The sequence below is a fragment of the Battus philenor genome, unplaced genomic scaffold (genome assembly GCF_028537555.1).
Source record: "Battus philenor isolate CCGP_79_NKW_IND1 unplaced genomic scaffold, ilBatPhil1.0.hap1 SCAF_29, whole genome shotgun sequence".
Taxonomy (NCBI): Eukaryota; Metazoa; Arthropoda; class Insecta; order Lepidoptera; family Papilionidae; genus Battus; species Battus philenor.
In genome coordinates, this window is record NW_027181692.1 from 6619671 (window position 1) to 6636865 (window position 17195).

General features: G+C 33.7%; 1 protein-coding gene across 1 annotated transcript in view; it reads right to left on the reverse strand.

Annotated features, from left to right (window-relative positions):
• Window positions 1–4389: 4389 nt before the first annotated feature.
• Window positions 4390–17195, reverse strand: part of sim (single-minded) — a 28072-nt gene continuing 15266 nt past the window's right edge. The window contains exons 7-9 of the mRNA XM_068769877.1: window positions 7443–7549; window positions 6629–6776; window positions 4390–5654 (exon numbers count right to left, since the gene is read on the reverse strand). Of these exons, the coding sequence (XP_068625978.1) occupies window positions 5057–5654; window positions 6629–6776; window positions 7443–7549 (853 nt within the window). The 3' untranslated portion in view covers window positions 4390–5056. The remainder of the gene's footprint in view (window positions 5655–6628; window positions 6777–7442; window positions 7550–17195) is intronic.

The window sequence follows — 17195 nt, forward strand, 5'->3', positions numbered from 1 at the left end:
GGAGAAAGCATTACATTCTCCATGGCTTGTGGTTATAGGAAATATTAAATAATTTATATAAATTGTTATTTATAACTATTTTTGGATTATAAATGTCAGTGAAAATAAATTCTGTCGTTTACTTTTTTATCTGTTGCTCAATGGCAGTTGTGGATTCCGCAGGTTTTTTTTGGCTCCCTCTATTGGGGACCTCTTGTTCCACCCCCTATTTAGTTGGGAACAGTTCTTGTTGGGGCAATAATTTTTTTACTTCTCTTTTTATTTTACAGTGTCTTTTCTCTTCTTTCGCTTTTTAACGTATGCTCTATTACATTTTTACATTTATCTTTATTCCTTTTATTCATCACAATCCATCCTATTCTCATTCACTACAGTCTAGGTGTATTTTATTGTTACATTTTTACTTAGATTATTTATAAACATTTCTAAAGATTTATCTTCAGTTTCATTAATTTAGTATTTTATTTATATTTTGTTTACTTTCCATATTTTTATATTTATTTACATTATTATTGATTATTATTATTTACTATTAGCCGACTGTTTTAATCAATTTTTTTTTATGATAATTTCTACGACCCTTCTGCAGGAACTGATGAAGGGTGTTCTGCTTTCTTCATCTGCTATTATGGAGGTAATTCTTGCCTCTTCAATCTTTATACCTCAGGCCCTCCTGAATGCGGGACAGTCAGCAGCCAGGTGGATCACGGTCTGGTTCACACCTAATTCACAGAAGCACGAGGGGTCCTCCCTGAGCGTGGTCCTGTGGAGGTACTCAGAGAACCCCCCGTGCTCCGTGAAGAGCTGGACCAAGACCATGTCCACCCCGATGCTGCAGAGCATGTTCTCTTTTCTATTGTTTTTGTATAGCTTCCGTTATTATCTTTCGGCGCCCCCTGAGACGGCGGCGCACGTGTGCATTGCACACCGTGCACTATAGGTGGAAACAACGGAGTAGGTTGTTCCATACCTTGGCTGTTCACTATAAAAGTGCTATCAAAACACCTAGTCAGGGTTGAAGGGATATCAACCATGTAATGTGGTGAACCCGTGCGTCTTGTCTGATGTAAGAAAGGAGATAGGTTAATTATTTGATTTTATATATAATAAACTGTAATTATTTTGAAATTAAATTTTATATTAGCTGTATTTTCTTGAATATATTTGCAGCACATGGCTTTTAGTTTCTGCAAATATTATGCGGTTTTAAATTTATTTTAACTCATCACCTTCTTCTTAATATGCGCTTCTCTGTATAACGTATTAATCATATAAAAAGATATGTTACTATGTTTTATCGGTATATTTGCTTGTTAAAAATAAACAATTAAAAAGTTTTATTAGGAACAAGGTTAAGAAACAAAACAATTATATTTCTTCAATGCGTTTAATTGTTTCGTATTATAAATAATATGTTTGGGATATCACAATTTGTTCGTACCACGCCGAACGCACACGTTCTCGATAATAAAATAACACAAATACTTACACGTAAATAATATCTACAGATAATTCTAAAGATAATTTTGGACGCAGTGAACATAAATCAAGATTAGACAGACTATATTATTTAAATATTACACAGATAATATATGAATTATCTACAAGAACTTTGTTTTTTAAACACCAAAATAATATATTTCATTAAACATATTACAAAATTTAGTTTTAATGGTAATTGTTAATAAAAATTTCTTTAAAAGTGAATGTATATCATTGTATGCAGAAACCATCAAAGCATTTTCATCTATTCTGTCAACCTATATGGGAGATTCTTCTGAAGTAGGTTATACTAATTGTTTTTTTTTTTATTGGAATGCGACAGGACAATAGCATCTGGCTGTACAAAATCAGGCACAGATAATAAACAATAATTAATTTTAATATGTTGTAATACGAATTTTGAAAATGATTTTTCTTACTATAATATCATTACGGATTTTTTTAATTCAGAAACATTTCCAACCAAAACGCATTTTATCTATATTTCAAAGTGTTTTCAAGATATATATGTTAGGAAATAAATATTTTTAATGTTAAATATTTTTTTTCGTTAAAAAATAAAACAGATAAATAAATTGAACTGAATAACAAATAAATTGAAACCTGAGTTTGTTTTTAGTTCTCCTCAATAGATGGCGCTTTACGTACTAATGTAAACTCTATTTTGATCTGATGATTATAGATATAATGATTTTGTGTGTGTATATATATAACTTTAACACCTACAATCAATTATCTCGTACATTATTTTATGTTATAAAAACAAAGTCTTTGTTAAAAATTCAACATATTTTTGAGGGTAGTCGAAAAATAAAATCTAAATTTTGAAATCAAAATTACTCCTCACCTAACCTTTATATACGCTTTGGTTAATAATTCACATCTTAAATATATACAAACTATTACAATATGTATGATTATATGTATATAGCCTATGAGATGGAACGACTATCACTATATATATGTTCCTAGCAATACGTATATACAGACTAGAAACATTTCGATACAGTGGCACATAGATTTCTAAACGAAAATTCGAAATTTAAATTTTTAAAATAATTCTGGAAAACTCAAAGACCACTTTCCAAATTTAAATTATTCCAGTAAACCCCCTGTACCTATATATATTCCTTCCATATTTACAAAAACAGAATATGGAATATTCAAGTTTTTATAATAGAAACAAAAAAGCTATCTTACGCTTCCCTATGTAACATACATAATTATTATATTTAAAGAGAAAGGGTTAAAGTCATGAGAGTGCCCCCTTGTGGGGTGTGGGCCTCACGTTGGGAAACATTTTATTTTTTTACTTGCATTTAATTCAAACCAGATAAAATTTTCTAATCCCTCCCTTACGATATGTATACCTCTTTTTTGTCACGCCAAATTATACCTTTGTCAAGTCTACCATATATCTCAGGGGGTCCACCTGAACCTGAAAACTAAGGGTCCAAATAAATGAATCTCTAAAATACGCATTATTGAATATTAGAAGCTATTTACATATATTCTATAGTAGAGATCGAACATTCGGATACTAGTTTAAAAGTTTCTTAGTATGGAAAGAATTTTTGTATCATTAATATCTCGCCTCTAACGAGAGAAGTACATTATAAATAAATTGTTTCTACAATTCATTTTTAAATTACACTCATAACTGTTTTTGAATGAAAGATATATTAAAAAAAAACATATTATTCGAGAAATTAAATGTTGTCGCTACTCGTGAAGCTAATTATTGTCGCGCGCTATTTATAAAACTATATTTGTAAAGAGCAACTGTTGAGTGCCTGTCGGCTGCAGCAGAACTGCCTTACGAGCTGGTAGCTTCCTGAAGGTACAACAATGCCGACATTTTATGTTGATTGTCGAATCGGAAGTGCTTGTAACATTTCTTTTTTTTATAATTGTAATTTTGTCAGATTACTTTTTTTGTATCTAGTAGGTAGCGACATGATACCTTCACTGAAAAACTTTTATTGCTTCTGTTAAAATAAAACCTCCATAAACCTTCTAGCACATCTATTTATGTTAATCAGGTTGATATCTAGTGCTCTTTCTCTTATATGAAGTGCATGTAACCATTCCAATAAAGAATACTTTCATATAAACAGAGACAAATGCAATTAAAATAGTTTTTGTAATTCTTAAATAAATAAGTTTTTTTTTTAAATTCACTCGTTAAAAGTTACACAAAACTTTACGAAATAATTAGGATTTGTTGAAACATGTAACCTTTATGGTGTTAAACTGCTTTCGTCACTAGAAGGTACTGGCCGCCCTCGTTTAGTTTATTTTTATTCAGTTATAATAATCGGAGATCAATTGCGATGTCTGTTGTTTTACTAAAAGCTTGTATAAATCTCCGTATATATCTTAATAATTTAGATTTAAATATAAGAAAACGTAGTCTCGAAAATCCAACCTCTAGTTATTAAACTATTATTGTCTATGCTTGATATTCTGGCCTAAGCCAAATTCTAAAAGACCATAAATTCGATATATATGCATTATTAAATATATCTATGACAATCCTTACATATATGCGATTATATGATCTAATATACTATATTTTATACCTTACATTTAAAATGTCCGCTATGAACACGCGTTTTCACAAAATTAAAACATGTTTTATTAACAATTTTTTTTTCTCTATATTTATAATATTTCTATATTAATTTGTACAATAAAATGATACACTCGCATTCTAATTATGGTAATAATGTAAAATAATTTAAATATCACATTTACAATAACATTTACAAATTGGCGGGAAAATGTGACAGTTGACGTCGACGTTTTTTTTCTATTCACGTTTAACCTGCCAGTGTTTATTTTAATATACACACATTAAAATTGTTTTATTTAATACATCAAGTATATATATTGAATGGCAAGAAATGCATAGAAATTATAGTTTTTTTTTTTAATATATATCTAATTAATTATAAAACAATAAACAATGCCGAAAGCATTTAATTAATTTAAAATTATTAGTGTTGCATCACAAAATGTGTTCAATAGTGTTGTGACACAATTATATTGTACTATACAGATAACAAATTGCTTAGGCAATTATTTTTTTGTTCTCACAGCTTGGTCATGTCTCTATGAATTAAAGGACCACCAGAGGTTTGAATTTTACGTATTTTTGGTCCCAGGATATGCCGATCACGATGATTATCTTCTCACATGTGTGCGGTACCATCAAGCTACCACTGGTCACCATTTATCAGTCACTGACCATAGACTATCAGTGATCACAGTTTATCAGTATCCGATCATCAGGCTACCAATGGTCACAGTTTATCAGTATCTGACCACCGGGCTACCAGTGCTCCCAGTTTATCAGTATCTGACTATCAGGCTACCAGTGGCCAAATTTAACAGTATCTGATCATCAGGCTACCAGTGGTCACAGTTTCTCAGTATCTGGCCATCACATTAGGTTATAAATGGCCACAGTTTATCAGTAGCCGATCATCAGGCGACCGGTGGTCACAGTTTATTAGTGTCTGATCATTAAGCTACCACTGGTCACCTACTATCAGTGTACAAACTCATTGACAGCACCGTGATGGTGGAACTGCTGTGTATTGTCGACAATGACGCTGGTGTAAGCGCCTTCCTGGACAGCTGGACTGGGCGCCATTTTGGCGAAATTCGCGCCAAAATTTCCCTGAACCGGTCTTCCGTTTTGATTCTGGCTGTTGTGTCCATAAAACGATATGAGGTTTGTATAGTTGTATTGGTTCGTCACTTCGGAGCTCTCTATGGAGCTGCAGCTCGAGGAACTGGCGGAGAAAGGTCGCTGGTTCTGTGGGTAGATGTAATTGTTTGGTAGAATTTCTGGTTCCGTATAGTTTTCGTTGTAGAACAGATCGTAGGGTCCGTTTTGGTGGTATTCCTCTGGTGTCTCATATGGAATGGGCAGAGAGTATTCCTGGTATGTGTAACCTCCGCTCGAGTCCGTGCTGAAGTCGTTCTCGTTGAGCTGGACGTGGTTTATTTTGTCAGTGTGCCTGACGTGGGGCATTTGCGGTGTTGTTGTGGTTGTTGGGATGTGCGATGGTGCTGGTACTTCTGGGTTTATTTTCGGTGGACCCTGATCTATGTTAAGTATCAGACGTTTCTCTTCTATGTCGCTGTAACAAAGGTTTTTGTTAGTGTCTTTCTATATTTTGGTTACCTTTATGTCAATTTAGGAAATTTTTATTGAGACCTAATAAAACCGAACTGCTTTTGGAGGTTAGGGAAAAAGTTACATCGCATTTTGATGAAAATTCGTCATAATTTTTTTTCCAAAGTTTATTTACATTTAAGTAAATTAAATAGTTATTATTTTGTTCAAAATTTTCGTTCCAATTTTACGTTTTGAAGGCGAAATTATAAAATGTATTAGAAAAATAAAAATAAATGACAAATGGAACGATACCAAATTTCACTTTTTTTAAAAAAAAATCCAGACAGATACAAACAGTACAGTCAAAGAGATTTTACAACAATTTTTTTAACTACGAAAAGACTTTTCTCAGTCATTTTATATATTCTAGTGTCCCATAAATCAACGACAAGTAGAAATCTATAGATATGGCAAGTAATAGCAAACAAAGGGAACTTAGAGTGTTATATCATATAACCAACATGGAAGGCCATTGATCTAAGATCACTTAAGCGTGAGCTACACGAAGAGATCAGGCGTCAGGTCATCAAGAGGAGATCATGGTTTGGCAGTCACTAAATGTGTTTAGCATTCGAATCAAGGGCACCAGACAGGATAGAACCTGGACTTGATCAATTGCTATTAACACTAAAAGCAGGGAGAAGAAGTGGAGGAAGAAATCCAGTATTGTTTCTATCAAGGGTGATAGAGGTTTGAGGATTGGGGACTAGATTGGGAGACTTATCAGCTGTTCGATCACTTTAACAGGCGGTCGATAGGATATATACTTCCAAGTGAAAGCCTCGGGAAATCACTTATGCGAACTATTACCTGTTTTGATAGAAAACTTCGTAAAGTATAAGCGCTGGTAGAAGTAAATGGTTTGTGCTTTTTATCCAAAATATTTCATGGTTAAAGTTGATCTATTAGATCAATATGGTACAGTTGAAAGATTACCTGAGTACATAGTTTACGGAGACGATGCAATGCGGCCTGGAAGACCTGGAATTGTGCACGATGGTGGCGTAGCTCTGCATCCACACCCAGCCGCCGGATTTTGTGAGGAAGCGGTAATACCGTGACGTCACTTGCCCTTTTGTTAACACTGTGGGTAGAAATAAATGTATTAGTTGATTGAACGATTATTTACACCAGAAACTATGTTAGCTTTGTATCATATTAACATTTCGACACGACGAGCTACATAGATCTACAATTGATCCAGAAGCAAAACAGAAGACGAATAGAAGTTGCACGGAGCCAAATAAAGAGAATACGGTGGTTGAACGATATCAGTCGAGTTTTTGGCAAAAAAATTCGCCAAGAACCTGCAGCATGACATCGACTAGAGATTTGACGAGTTTGATACACAAAACATCCTTCAAAATTGTTTGGTCTGAGACAAATATTACAGCTTGTGACAAACATACGCTTGGCAAATCTCAAAGACAGATTTACTAACCTAAAAAAAACCTGACTTCCTTATGCCTGGTAGTTTTATCCCTTAGTAGCATGATTTACGAAAGTATTTTTTTTTAATATTACTGTGTTTGCTTGATGGTCTAAATGAAGGGAAAAAAATTTTGTTTTTAATTACGTTGGAAAGAATATTATACAAAAGTAAAAAACGTACAGCCAACCTATAAAAAAACTAATAGTAATGTGAACATTCGGTTTAAAAGATTGGTATCAAAATTGAAACTAGGTTATTAAGGGTTAAATGACAATTGCACCTTACTTTTCGATCACAGATTATAAATGTAGTACTTACAAGTGCAATGAGAATATCTCATGTGGAGAACATCGGTTCCGTGTATGAAGTGATACAGGGTCTTCTCAATTAGATCCTGAGGTTCATAGCCGGTCAGTGTTGCCACTCTGTTGATAAAAAACATTATTATATATACATATCACTATGTCAGCTGATACCACTGCAAGGCATCCAACGACTTCTGGTGATCTTTACTATATCGCCCTCCACCAATGGGGGCCTATCCATGCTGAAGTATGACTTGAAATAAATTGCACTAATAATTGTTTTATAAACACTTGTGATTGTCATATATTTATAATCAGATTGAGTTTGTCGTGGTCATATCTCAGAAGCTCTATGCTCCTAGATATTTATGGGATATATCTTCTTTTTTATTGAGCCTTCCACCCTTATTTTGTCGGGAACAGGGTTTTTTATTTCTTAACAATTTTTTTCACATGAATTTTTTATTTTCGTTCTCGTCTTCCATAGTTCACAATATCTTTTTTTCTTCCTTCTATCATTCCATAATTCCATCTTCCTTTCTTAATCATTCCATTCCTTTCATCCATCCTCAAACACTTCAGTTGTATTTTCTATTGCAGTATCACAGCTTTATTTAGTTTATTTATTTTTCTCATGTACATCAATTTGTTTCACAGATTTTTACATTTTTTATTTTATTTTCAATAAATCTATCTTAATAAGATTAAATATATTATGTTTAACTATGTTTTATTCCTATTACTATGGGATATATCATAATTAAATCACTTATCAGGCGGGCTTACGATCGCAATGTGGTATAATAGTACCCAGAAGACGACGCTGTTCATCCTCTGGAAACTTCTTTGTGAGTAGTGGTAATCCTATATATTTAATGTACATGGTATGAATTATATAGTACTATATAAGTAAGTAATGTCGTTTCTATCGACATGTACATAAAAACCGATTAATTTGTTACCGCTCCGGCATTGATTTTGTATACTAGACGGCAAAAGGTTGATGACAAAGGTGAATATATTATTTAGAAATAAAAACTTGTTAAATTCAACTTAAGAAAGCGACATTACTTTCCGGTCCCCCTAATAATTTACATAATGCTGTACCTTGTACTCTCATGAAATACAATGCAATTTCTATATAGTAGGAATGACAAATTTGTTTGACATTGACAGCTGTCAAATGACAGTAGGAACGAAGGATCATCTTTGAAGACAAGATAGTAAAATTCTTATCCGGATGACTCGACGGTATTTGAAATATTATACACCGAACAAAAAATACCGAATGTATACCTCTAGACTAACACACACCCCGCCATTAAGATGACGTTTAAACGTCACAATTACGCGCCAAAACGTTTGACAGATGCACTTCACTATCCCTCGCCCTATGCATCGGCGCTTTCGGCCGAAAAAACTGTTGACGCTTAAAAAAAAAACCTCTCACTTCCGCCAATTAACGGGGGAAACTCGAAGCATATTGTTTTTGAAGGGGCCGCACTCGATCAACCTGCCGCACGAGAATATTGTGTTCGGTGGGGTGTCGCTCGTTGTAAAATATGCCAGTTTGCAAATATTGGATATTGTTAAAAGAAATTTAACCACAGAATAAAAAGAGTAATTGTAAACATTGATGATATGTTTCATAATGCAACTTAAGTTTGTTCTAATTTTAAGACGAGTTTCTATTTCTTTGTTCCTATGAAACCTCACCTCACGTCGCCTTCCCTCACCGAATTTCACACTTTTTAATATTACTTTATTTTAGACATTTCACTTTCCTATAAATTACGCATTTACTTTAAATTTAACTTTCATTTCCACCTTTAAATTATTTTTACTACCCTGTCACATTTATTTGGCTTTCTTACACTCTCATATGACCTTCCTGCAATACTTTCGTGTAATATATGATGAAAAATTCCTTACTCATATAACCTTCTTCAATACATCCGTGTAATATGACGCCAAATTTCATCTTCAGGATGAAAAATTTTTTAATAGGAATTACGCCTATGCTCTTATAATTGCAAATTAATGTCATCATCATGGTGATGATGATATACAGCGCTACATTAGATTTAGAAGTGTCTTACATACAGCGTCTTCTGATGACCCTAACAATGTCTTCTGTCCACCAGTGGAGAGTCCGTGGGCTTGACTCTCAAGGCTCCAGCGATAATGTGTGTCGCTCGTTTCGTGGCCTGATCACTATCTTCCTCCTTCCCTTTCGTCTTACTTTCTTCTCATTATTTCTCCATTCTCCCATAAACCTGGCTGAGCTATCTTTATGGTTCGTAACCACATATAGATTCAATATGATTTTAATAGGATATTAATAAAGGCGTGTACACACTACAGCTCTAGTAACGATATCCGATATTAGGGCGAGAACAAACGAGTAGCAATTATAAGGCGCCCGCTTGCGCCATTACACCCTTTGTTTTCGACGCCCCCGTAGTTTGGGAACACAGCCGTACATAGAGAGGAATATAAAATTTTATACAGCGAGTTTATTTATAGATGTAAAAGCTTTAAAGTAGTGAATGTATAGATATGCTATCAATTTATGTAAAAATCAATAGTTTCAGAAATAATTCGGATTACTAATACTAAATTTATATTTTCAACAAAAAAGTTGAAGTAACACGTTTCAAATTGATCACTTTACATGATGTTTAGGAATACGTGTAAAAGGTATTAACTTTTTGCTGATAAATGGCACAAATTTCCAAACATATATACAGGATGATCTGTATGCGTATCCCTTCTTTATTGAATGATTGAATGACATTGAATGATGTGAGTCAATTAAATAAACATGTATATATAAAGCATGTCCATGAAAATTTTTATTGAATGTTTTTAGATAAACCAAATGGGATTTGTAAGAAATCGTCACACCGTAGATGGCAGAGTTCTTTGCAAATTAAATGAGTCATATAAAATAGTTTACATATGAACACACGTTCATATGACTCATCGAGGTATGTTTACATATAAATTGATGTCATATGTATATATATGTTATTAAAGTGCAAAGATTGAAAACGTAATTTGACATAGGACATAAAATTTAAAAAATATAGTTTGGTGAAAAAGTACCCTATGATTTTATATGAAAACAAGAAAAATATTTTTTAGCTAAATTTAACTTACTTATACTAATTGATTTGGTTTAACATTACAGACATATACAAAGGTTATTTTATTACATGTTATATATAGCATTATCACGACCCTGGGTTAGGGATAGGGAAACGCAAATTCACCAAAAATACGATTTTTAATGTTTAAGAGTTTGAGCAACGAAACTGACAGCGATTCTGCCCACAGCTGCACTTTCCCTACTGCTCTCACTATTATGAGTCTTCTTGTTGTTCACTTCTCTTCAGGATGTAGACTGACTTAGAATGCCCCCTGTATCGGCTTTTATAGTAGTCAAAGATCATTCTAGCATATAATAATTTTGATATTTAAAAGTTTGAAATTAATGCCATTGTCAATTATCTTGTAAGACAGCTGCAGCATAAATTCTCTGCAATTACAAAACTATAATTTGTATACTTTTTCTAGTAGATTTTAGTCATAACAACTTCTTGAATCTTTTCTTAACATTTTGTGGGCGACAGCTGTATTGACGTTTATAATATAAAATATATATATTATGTGCCATAAATGTTATATATATTTCACTCGTTATTCTATATTAGAAAATATGACATAAAACAGAAAGAAGAAAAATAAGCACCAACGGTGGTCATATCGCAATTATTTCATACATATAATAGTTGAATGGACACATTTTATTACTAAAATCGTGTGCATCTATAATTGGTAATAAAAATTATGTATAATAAAAATAATGTTACATTGTGAAGCGACTCCACGGTCGTCGTTGTGCTGACCGCGCGGAAGTGATTTTTGCTAAGCGCACTCCGTCACGTAGTAAGCCCAAGGATGTCTTTGATAAACGTGCCAAGCGAAAATGGACCTTAAGCGGTAGAGATAAGGACGCCGCGAATGTACTCAAGAATTGCGTTGCCAGATTGACAATTTGCTTGAGTTTTAGAGTGTTTGGAATAGAATTTTTTTTACTTTATTCAGATATACATGCATATAAATATATTTGGACAGATATAACTGCCAATATATATGTACACTATATATATATATATAAAAGTAAATAATTAACTAAATAATATTATAGCAGTCAAGAGTTATTATTTGATCGAAATGTATGGAACTTGATTTGTTGACTCATTTGCATGGCTGATATTATGATTTTCGAGCTACGTACTGTACTGTGTAACATATTTATTAGTGATCACTTTATACAGGCTAATTGTAAAAACACCAATACCTCGCTTTGCGTTTTTTTCGAAGTTGCGTCGCTGCTTAATTAGTACTAATTTTCACTGTGCGTCGTTAGATTTTCGAGGTTGCGTTGTTTTGGGTTCGAGTCTTTAATTTCTTTATTGCAATTTTCTTTTTTTTTCTTAAAAATGGCAACACTTGTTTCTAACTGCGCCATATCATCAAAAATCGGGGATTCCCTTTCTAACTAAAAATCAACGCAACTTGATGATTAAGAGATAATAATAAATTTTTACGTGTTGTTTCTGGTTACAAAAAAGGTATACATTTTTCCAATTTATTTAATGACAGAGTTAATTTATTTTTGTTTTTTTAAATGTTTACTTTGTTCAATTTTCTTTTTAAAAAGAAGTATTTTCGTGACCCTGGAACCTATCTTCGATGTTTACATGGTTTGCTATAGAAAATCTTAATTCACTTTGCGGCGTTTCAATTTGCGTCGTGTTTTTTTGGAACGTAACCACGACGCAAAGTGAGGTATTGGTGTACACTTATCACTTGTGGTCACTGTTATGACCACCACCAAATATCACCAGCTACTTCCCGTGACTTTATTTACGTCGTCGATCCCTCTAGTGAGAAGCCTTTTCTACTGTGAATAATTATATGTGGATTATAATAAGTAATGATGTTATTTAAGTCATGTCTCATCAACAAAACGTAACTTATGTTAGAAGGCATGGTATCACCAAATATGGGCTGTTATTCATTCGTGCACGGTAGAGCAGCAGGTGTTCAAAGCGCACAGTGGACGTATTTATCGATGTTTTGTAATTCAACACTCATGAGATAATTCTGACTAAGAGTTAATATAGATCTTGTTTTGTCACCTTGTGCTGACATCACATATTGGTAGTGAATTCGTGGTGAACTTCCAAGGTATACCTTCGTCTATGTTTTATAACGATTTCTTTTTCAATATTAAATTCAATTATTTCAATTAATAATTGTGACGAATAACAATTATAATAATACAGTAATACCCCGCTTTACGCGAGGGATACGTTCCAAAAAAATCGCGTTAACTGAAATTCGCATATAACGAGTTTTATGATTAAACATAGTCAAAAATTATTACAAAAAAATATAAATAATTTTAATCAATCACTTTAATTCTAGGAACACTATGCAATACATACTCTTATTTTTTACGGAAAAATACATCTATTGTCTTTTGGGTAACGTTTTGTTTACGTTCTTGTAAAATACGTTCATAACACCCAACACTGTTTTTAATTGTTTGACAGATGGTCAAGACACCACAGAGAAGTAGATGACTACATTATATTTATACGCACTCTTTCGCGTAATTCAAGGCATTTGAGCGCGATATTTGCAATTCGCGTTATAGTGAAACCGCGTATAACGGGGTCGCGTAAAGCGGGGTATTACTGTAATTGTTATCTAATTAATAATATTGAATATTATATAATAATAATTGTTGCGAGAAATCAAGACGGATCTTGGAGGCTCCGAAAGAATGCCGAAATTGAGACTTTAGTAGCACAGCCAAATATCATTAGCGAATATAGAGCTCAACGAATCCGCTGGCTTGGTCACTTGGAGCGAATGGGATCGGATCGGAGCGTGAAGGTAGCGTACCTGGAAAAACCGAGGGGTCGAAGACCAGTGGGTAGACCCAGGTCGACCAATAGCAGACGATGGCGCAAGATAGAGGAAAGTGGAAGTCTCTCGTTTCGGAGGCCAAGACCCACTTTGGGTCACTGAGCCAGCTGAGTAAGTAAGTAATAATTGTGACGTATTTACATTTGACAGATCGATTAACTTAGATTTGCAATAATAATAACAAAGTCGTAAATAAGATAACGAATTTAAATAATCACCATCACAAAGATGACGGTGAAGCCGTAAAAGCTTGAAAGAGGTGAATATTTAGCTTGTTTAACACCAATTACATTAATATTTTATTGTAATGCGACAAACAGATAATTTCAGTCAGTATAAATCTTCAAAAACATATAGTAAACAATAAATAATTTTAATAAAGAATTTTGAAAACACTTTTTCTTAGTACATTATAATTACGTTTTTTTAACCAATATAATGGAATAGGCGTTTGTCTTCCATCTCACCTGATGGAAAGTGTAGATGAAGAAGAAGGTACACGCCCATCCAAAAGAAACCTGTTCACTCTAATCTTAAAGGGTCCAGAGTTCAAATCATGAGAAACAGACCCAGGCAGGCCGTTCCATATCTTGGCGACTCTCACCAAAAACGAGATGTCAAATCGTTTAGTTCGACTTTTGGGTATGTCAACAACGTATGGATGAAACTTTTGTCTGCGCCTAGTAGTCCGATAAAGGTATGGAGATGGCTCAATCAGTTCGAAAACAGCCTTCGAGCACTCTCTAAAGTGTATCCTATAAAAAACTGATAAGCTGGCAACTCGACGATGTTCAAAGGTGTGTAGTCTGCTATTTGAGAGCTTTTTGTTGTTAATTAACCTACGGGCTTATCAGTCAACTGAATCCAAAGCTTCCAGATGATATTTCGCTGCACCGTCCAAGAGGTGACTACAGTACTCCGTGCAGAATCGAACTTGGGTAATGTAAAAATTAAGCAGCTGTTCAGAGCTGAAATACCGCCGAACCTTTGAAAGAATTGATAATTTCTTGGACGCTGCTTGTGCGATAGACTCAATTTGTTAGCTAAAAGTTGAGGTTATAGTAAGTAATACATAGAACTCCTAGATGGTTAGTAATCGGTAAGGATACACTTGAAATTGAGTGTTAAATCGAGTCTACTTTTCACGGAGAAAAGAAACGCCTGTGTTTTTGAAAGGTTGAACTAGACAAGATTGAAGTGACGCCAATCTTGTCGTGTTCAACTTCGATTATGAAAATGAAACTAATATACTCATCTGTTAAAAGCAATTGAATCTATTATTTGTAAGTATTAATCAGAAGCAGGTCGACTTTCAACATATATTATTGTAAAGTCCAGCTGTGGACCGTCTACAGCTGCAATAATGTTGGACCTATTTATATATGTGACCCAGTGGATTAATATTAAAATCGTATTGAATAATTATAAGTGTCTAAATAGTTCAAGACATAGAAGCTATATTTAAGTAAGACCAAAGTTCTACAGCGGGTCCATCAGCTGATATGGTGATGAAAGGGTGATGTCGATGACGTCATCACAAGCAGTTCTCGACGTTTTCTAATGCCGTAACAGAAATCCTATAAAGCAAGCTTCAGGGCCTTACTATAATTGGTTATAAAATAAACTATTGTTCATACAAGAGGATCGTGTGTAGGATGACCATTAGTAAAGTAAATTATAACAGGATTTTATTTAGGATTATTTTATTTTGATCATCAAATCAAGGTTTCAATTTCTTCATGATACACATGAGAGGTCTTTGAGATCACCAGAGAATCTGGAATTAAAAATGCCGGCGAATTCTTTTTCGTTCTTAATCTGATTCACCACGCAGGCCGTTCGGTTGTGGAATGATTTACCGCTGAATATAAGACGCGCTAACTCACTGTCTATTTTTAGGTAAATAGTTAAGAGCTATTTACTAGACCTGTGATTATTTATCTGTTAATTCATTTCTTTTTATTTTTCTGAGGCAAGTGCGATCCAAATCAGTTTGATGTTTTACTATACACTTACTCTGGCCATAAATACTGTTATAATTAAAAATAAACAAAACATTACTTTTGAATTTGGAATCTGTCATTATCATTTTCGCGCCAATACATTGTAAAATATTTTGTGACATTAAAACAGAGTGCGGTGATAAAGAGAACCGAGATATTGCGATTGCATTACATGCAGTAGGTATGGCGACAAATGCAGTTTTTAAAATCCTCCACACGCTTGATATTAGTCAAATGTTTGTGTGCCTGGCTATGGATAGGTGCAATGAAACCTCCTTTGTTTGTGGCAGAAAAAGATCTGGCTGTCCATGTAGTGTTCTTACGAAAAGAGCGATCAAATCAGTAAGAGAAAGAATTTGAAAAAATCTTGTTGAAAGAAAAAGATTTACTTCGGAAAATGAAGATAGCATCTAGAACCGTGTCGCGTATTTTAAAAGATGAAGCAAGACTTCCAGTCTATAAAAAACGCACTGGTCATTTCATATCAGATAATTAAAAAAAGAATTGTGTTGTAAAATCATCTACTTTAGCTGTACGAAAAGGAATGTCACAGAAATTTTATTTACAATTGAGTAATATTATAACAAACATAATGATCGTATTTACACTGAAAGTTCTAAAGTAGCTTTCCAATTAGTCAACAGAGTACAACGTGAACATTATCAGACTTCAGTGATGGTTTGGTGGGGTGTTAGCTAAGAACGAGTGACTGAACCATATTTATGAAAAACGTATTAAAACATCGACACAAGTGTTCAAGATATCAGCCACACAAACACCATGTTCAATAACCAAGAATGGTCCTTTCAACAAGACTCGGGTCATAAACCTCGATCCACCTATAAGACTAAATAGAAACAAGCGGGCTCAAAGCAGTCAAGTAGGATAACTTATTATTGGATGCATAGATATAAGAGAAATTAAGAATAAGTATAAGTAATAAGCTCTTGTATTGTATAAGGATATACAGATAGGAATTAGTTTTAAACGTAGAACTCACCATATAAGTATAGATTAATAAATACATGTAAATAGCTTAAGAAAATAATGAGTGTAATATAAATAAGAGTTAATATTTAATGGAATCAGGCGTTACTTCGCGGAAGTCCATCCTAAGTAAGAAAAGGACCAATATTTAGCCACTTCCGCACATGCAGTGGTAGTCGTGCAATGAAATGCACCGCCCGCCAGCCCGCTGATAAATACGCATGCGGCAAACAATGCGAATCACAACCGCCACCACCAAATCACTCAACACGTGTTTCACTCCTCCACGGGGCATCTTCAGGAGCTATGTTACACCGATTAGTGCCCCTAACTGACTCTGTGACTCTGTTTTGCGGAAGTGGCTAAATATTGCTCCTTTTCTTACTTAAGAGTTAATACTAGAACTTAAACTAGAAACTTAATTATAACAGAGCCGACGGAGGAGGGGAGGGGTTAGTCAGTAAGAGTATGACACTGTCTGGGCCTTCCATACCCAGGCGTACTATTGAGGATTTCCCCCCTCCGTCTAGAAATTTTTAACAGATATTATGGCTCTGACTACGTTAGAGAAAATTTTGTAAAAATTTCTTTTTAAAAAAAATAAACCACGATCCACCCAATCTTGGTATACGAATAAATAATGTTGTTTTGCAACAATATTTATGACATAAGTTATATGCGACTGTAAAACAGACATTTTCATGAATAATTTTTAATAAATTATTAATTTTTTTCTTAAAATTTGAAATTCCATGGTCACCCTATTCAGT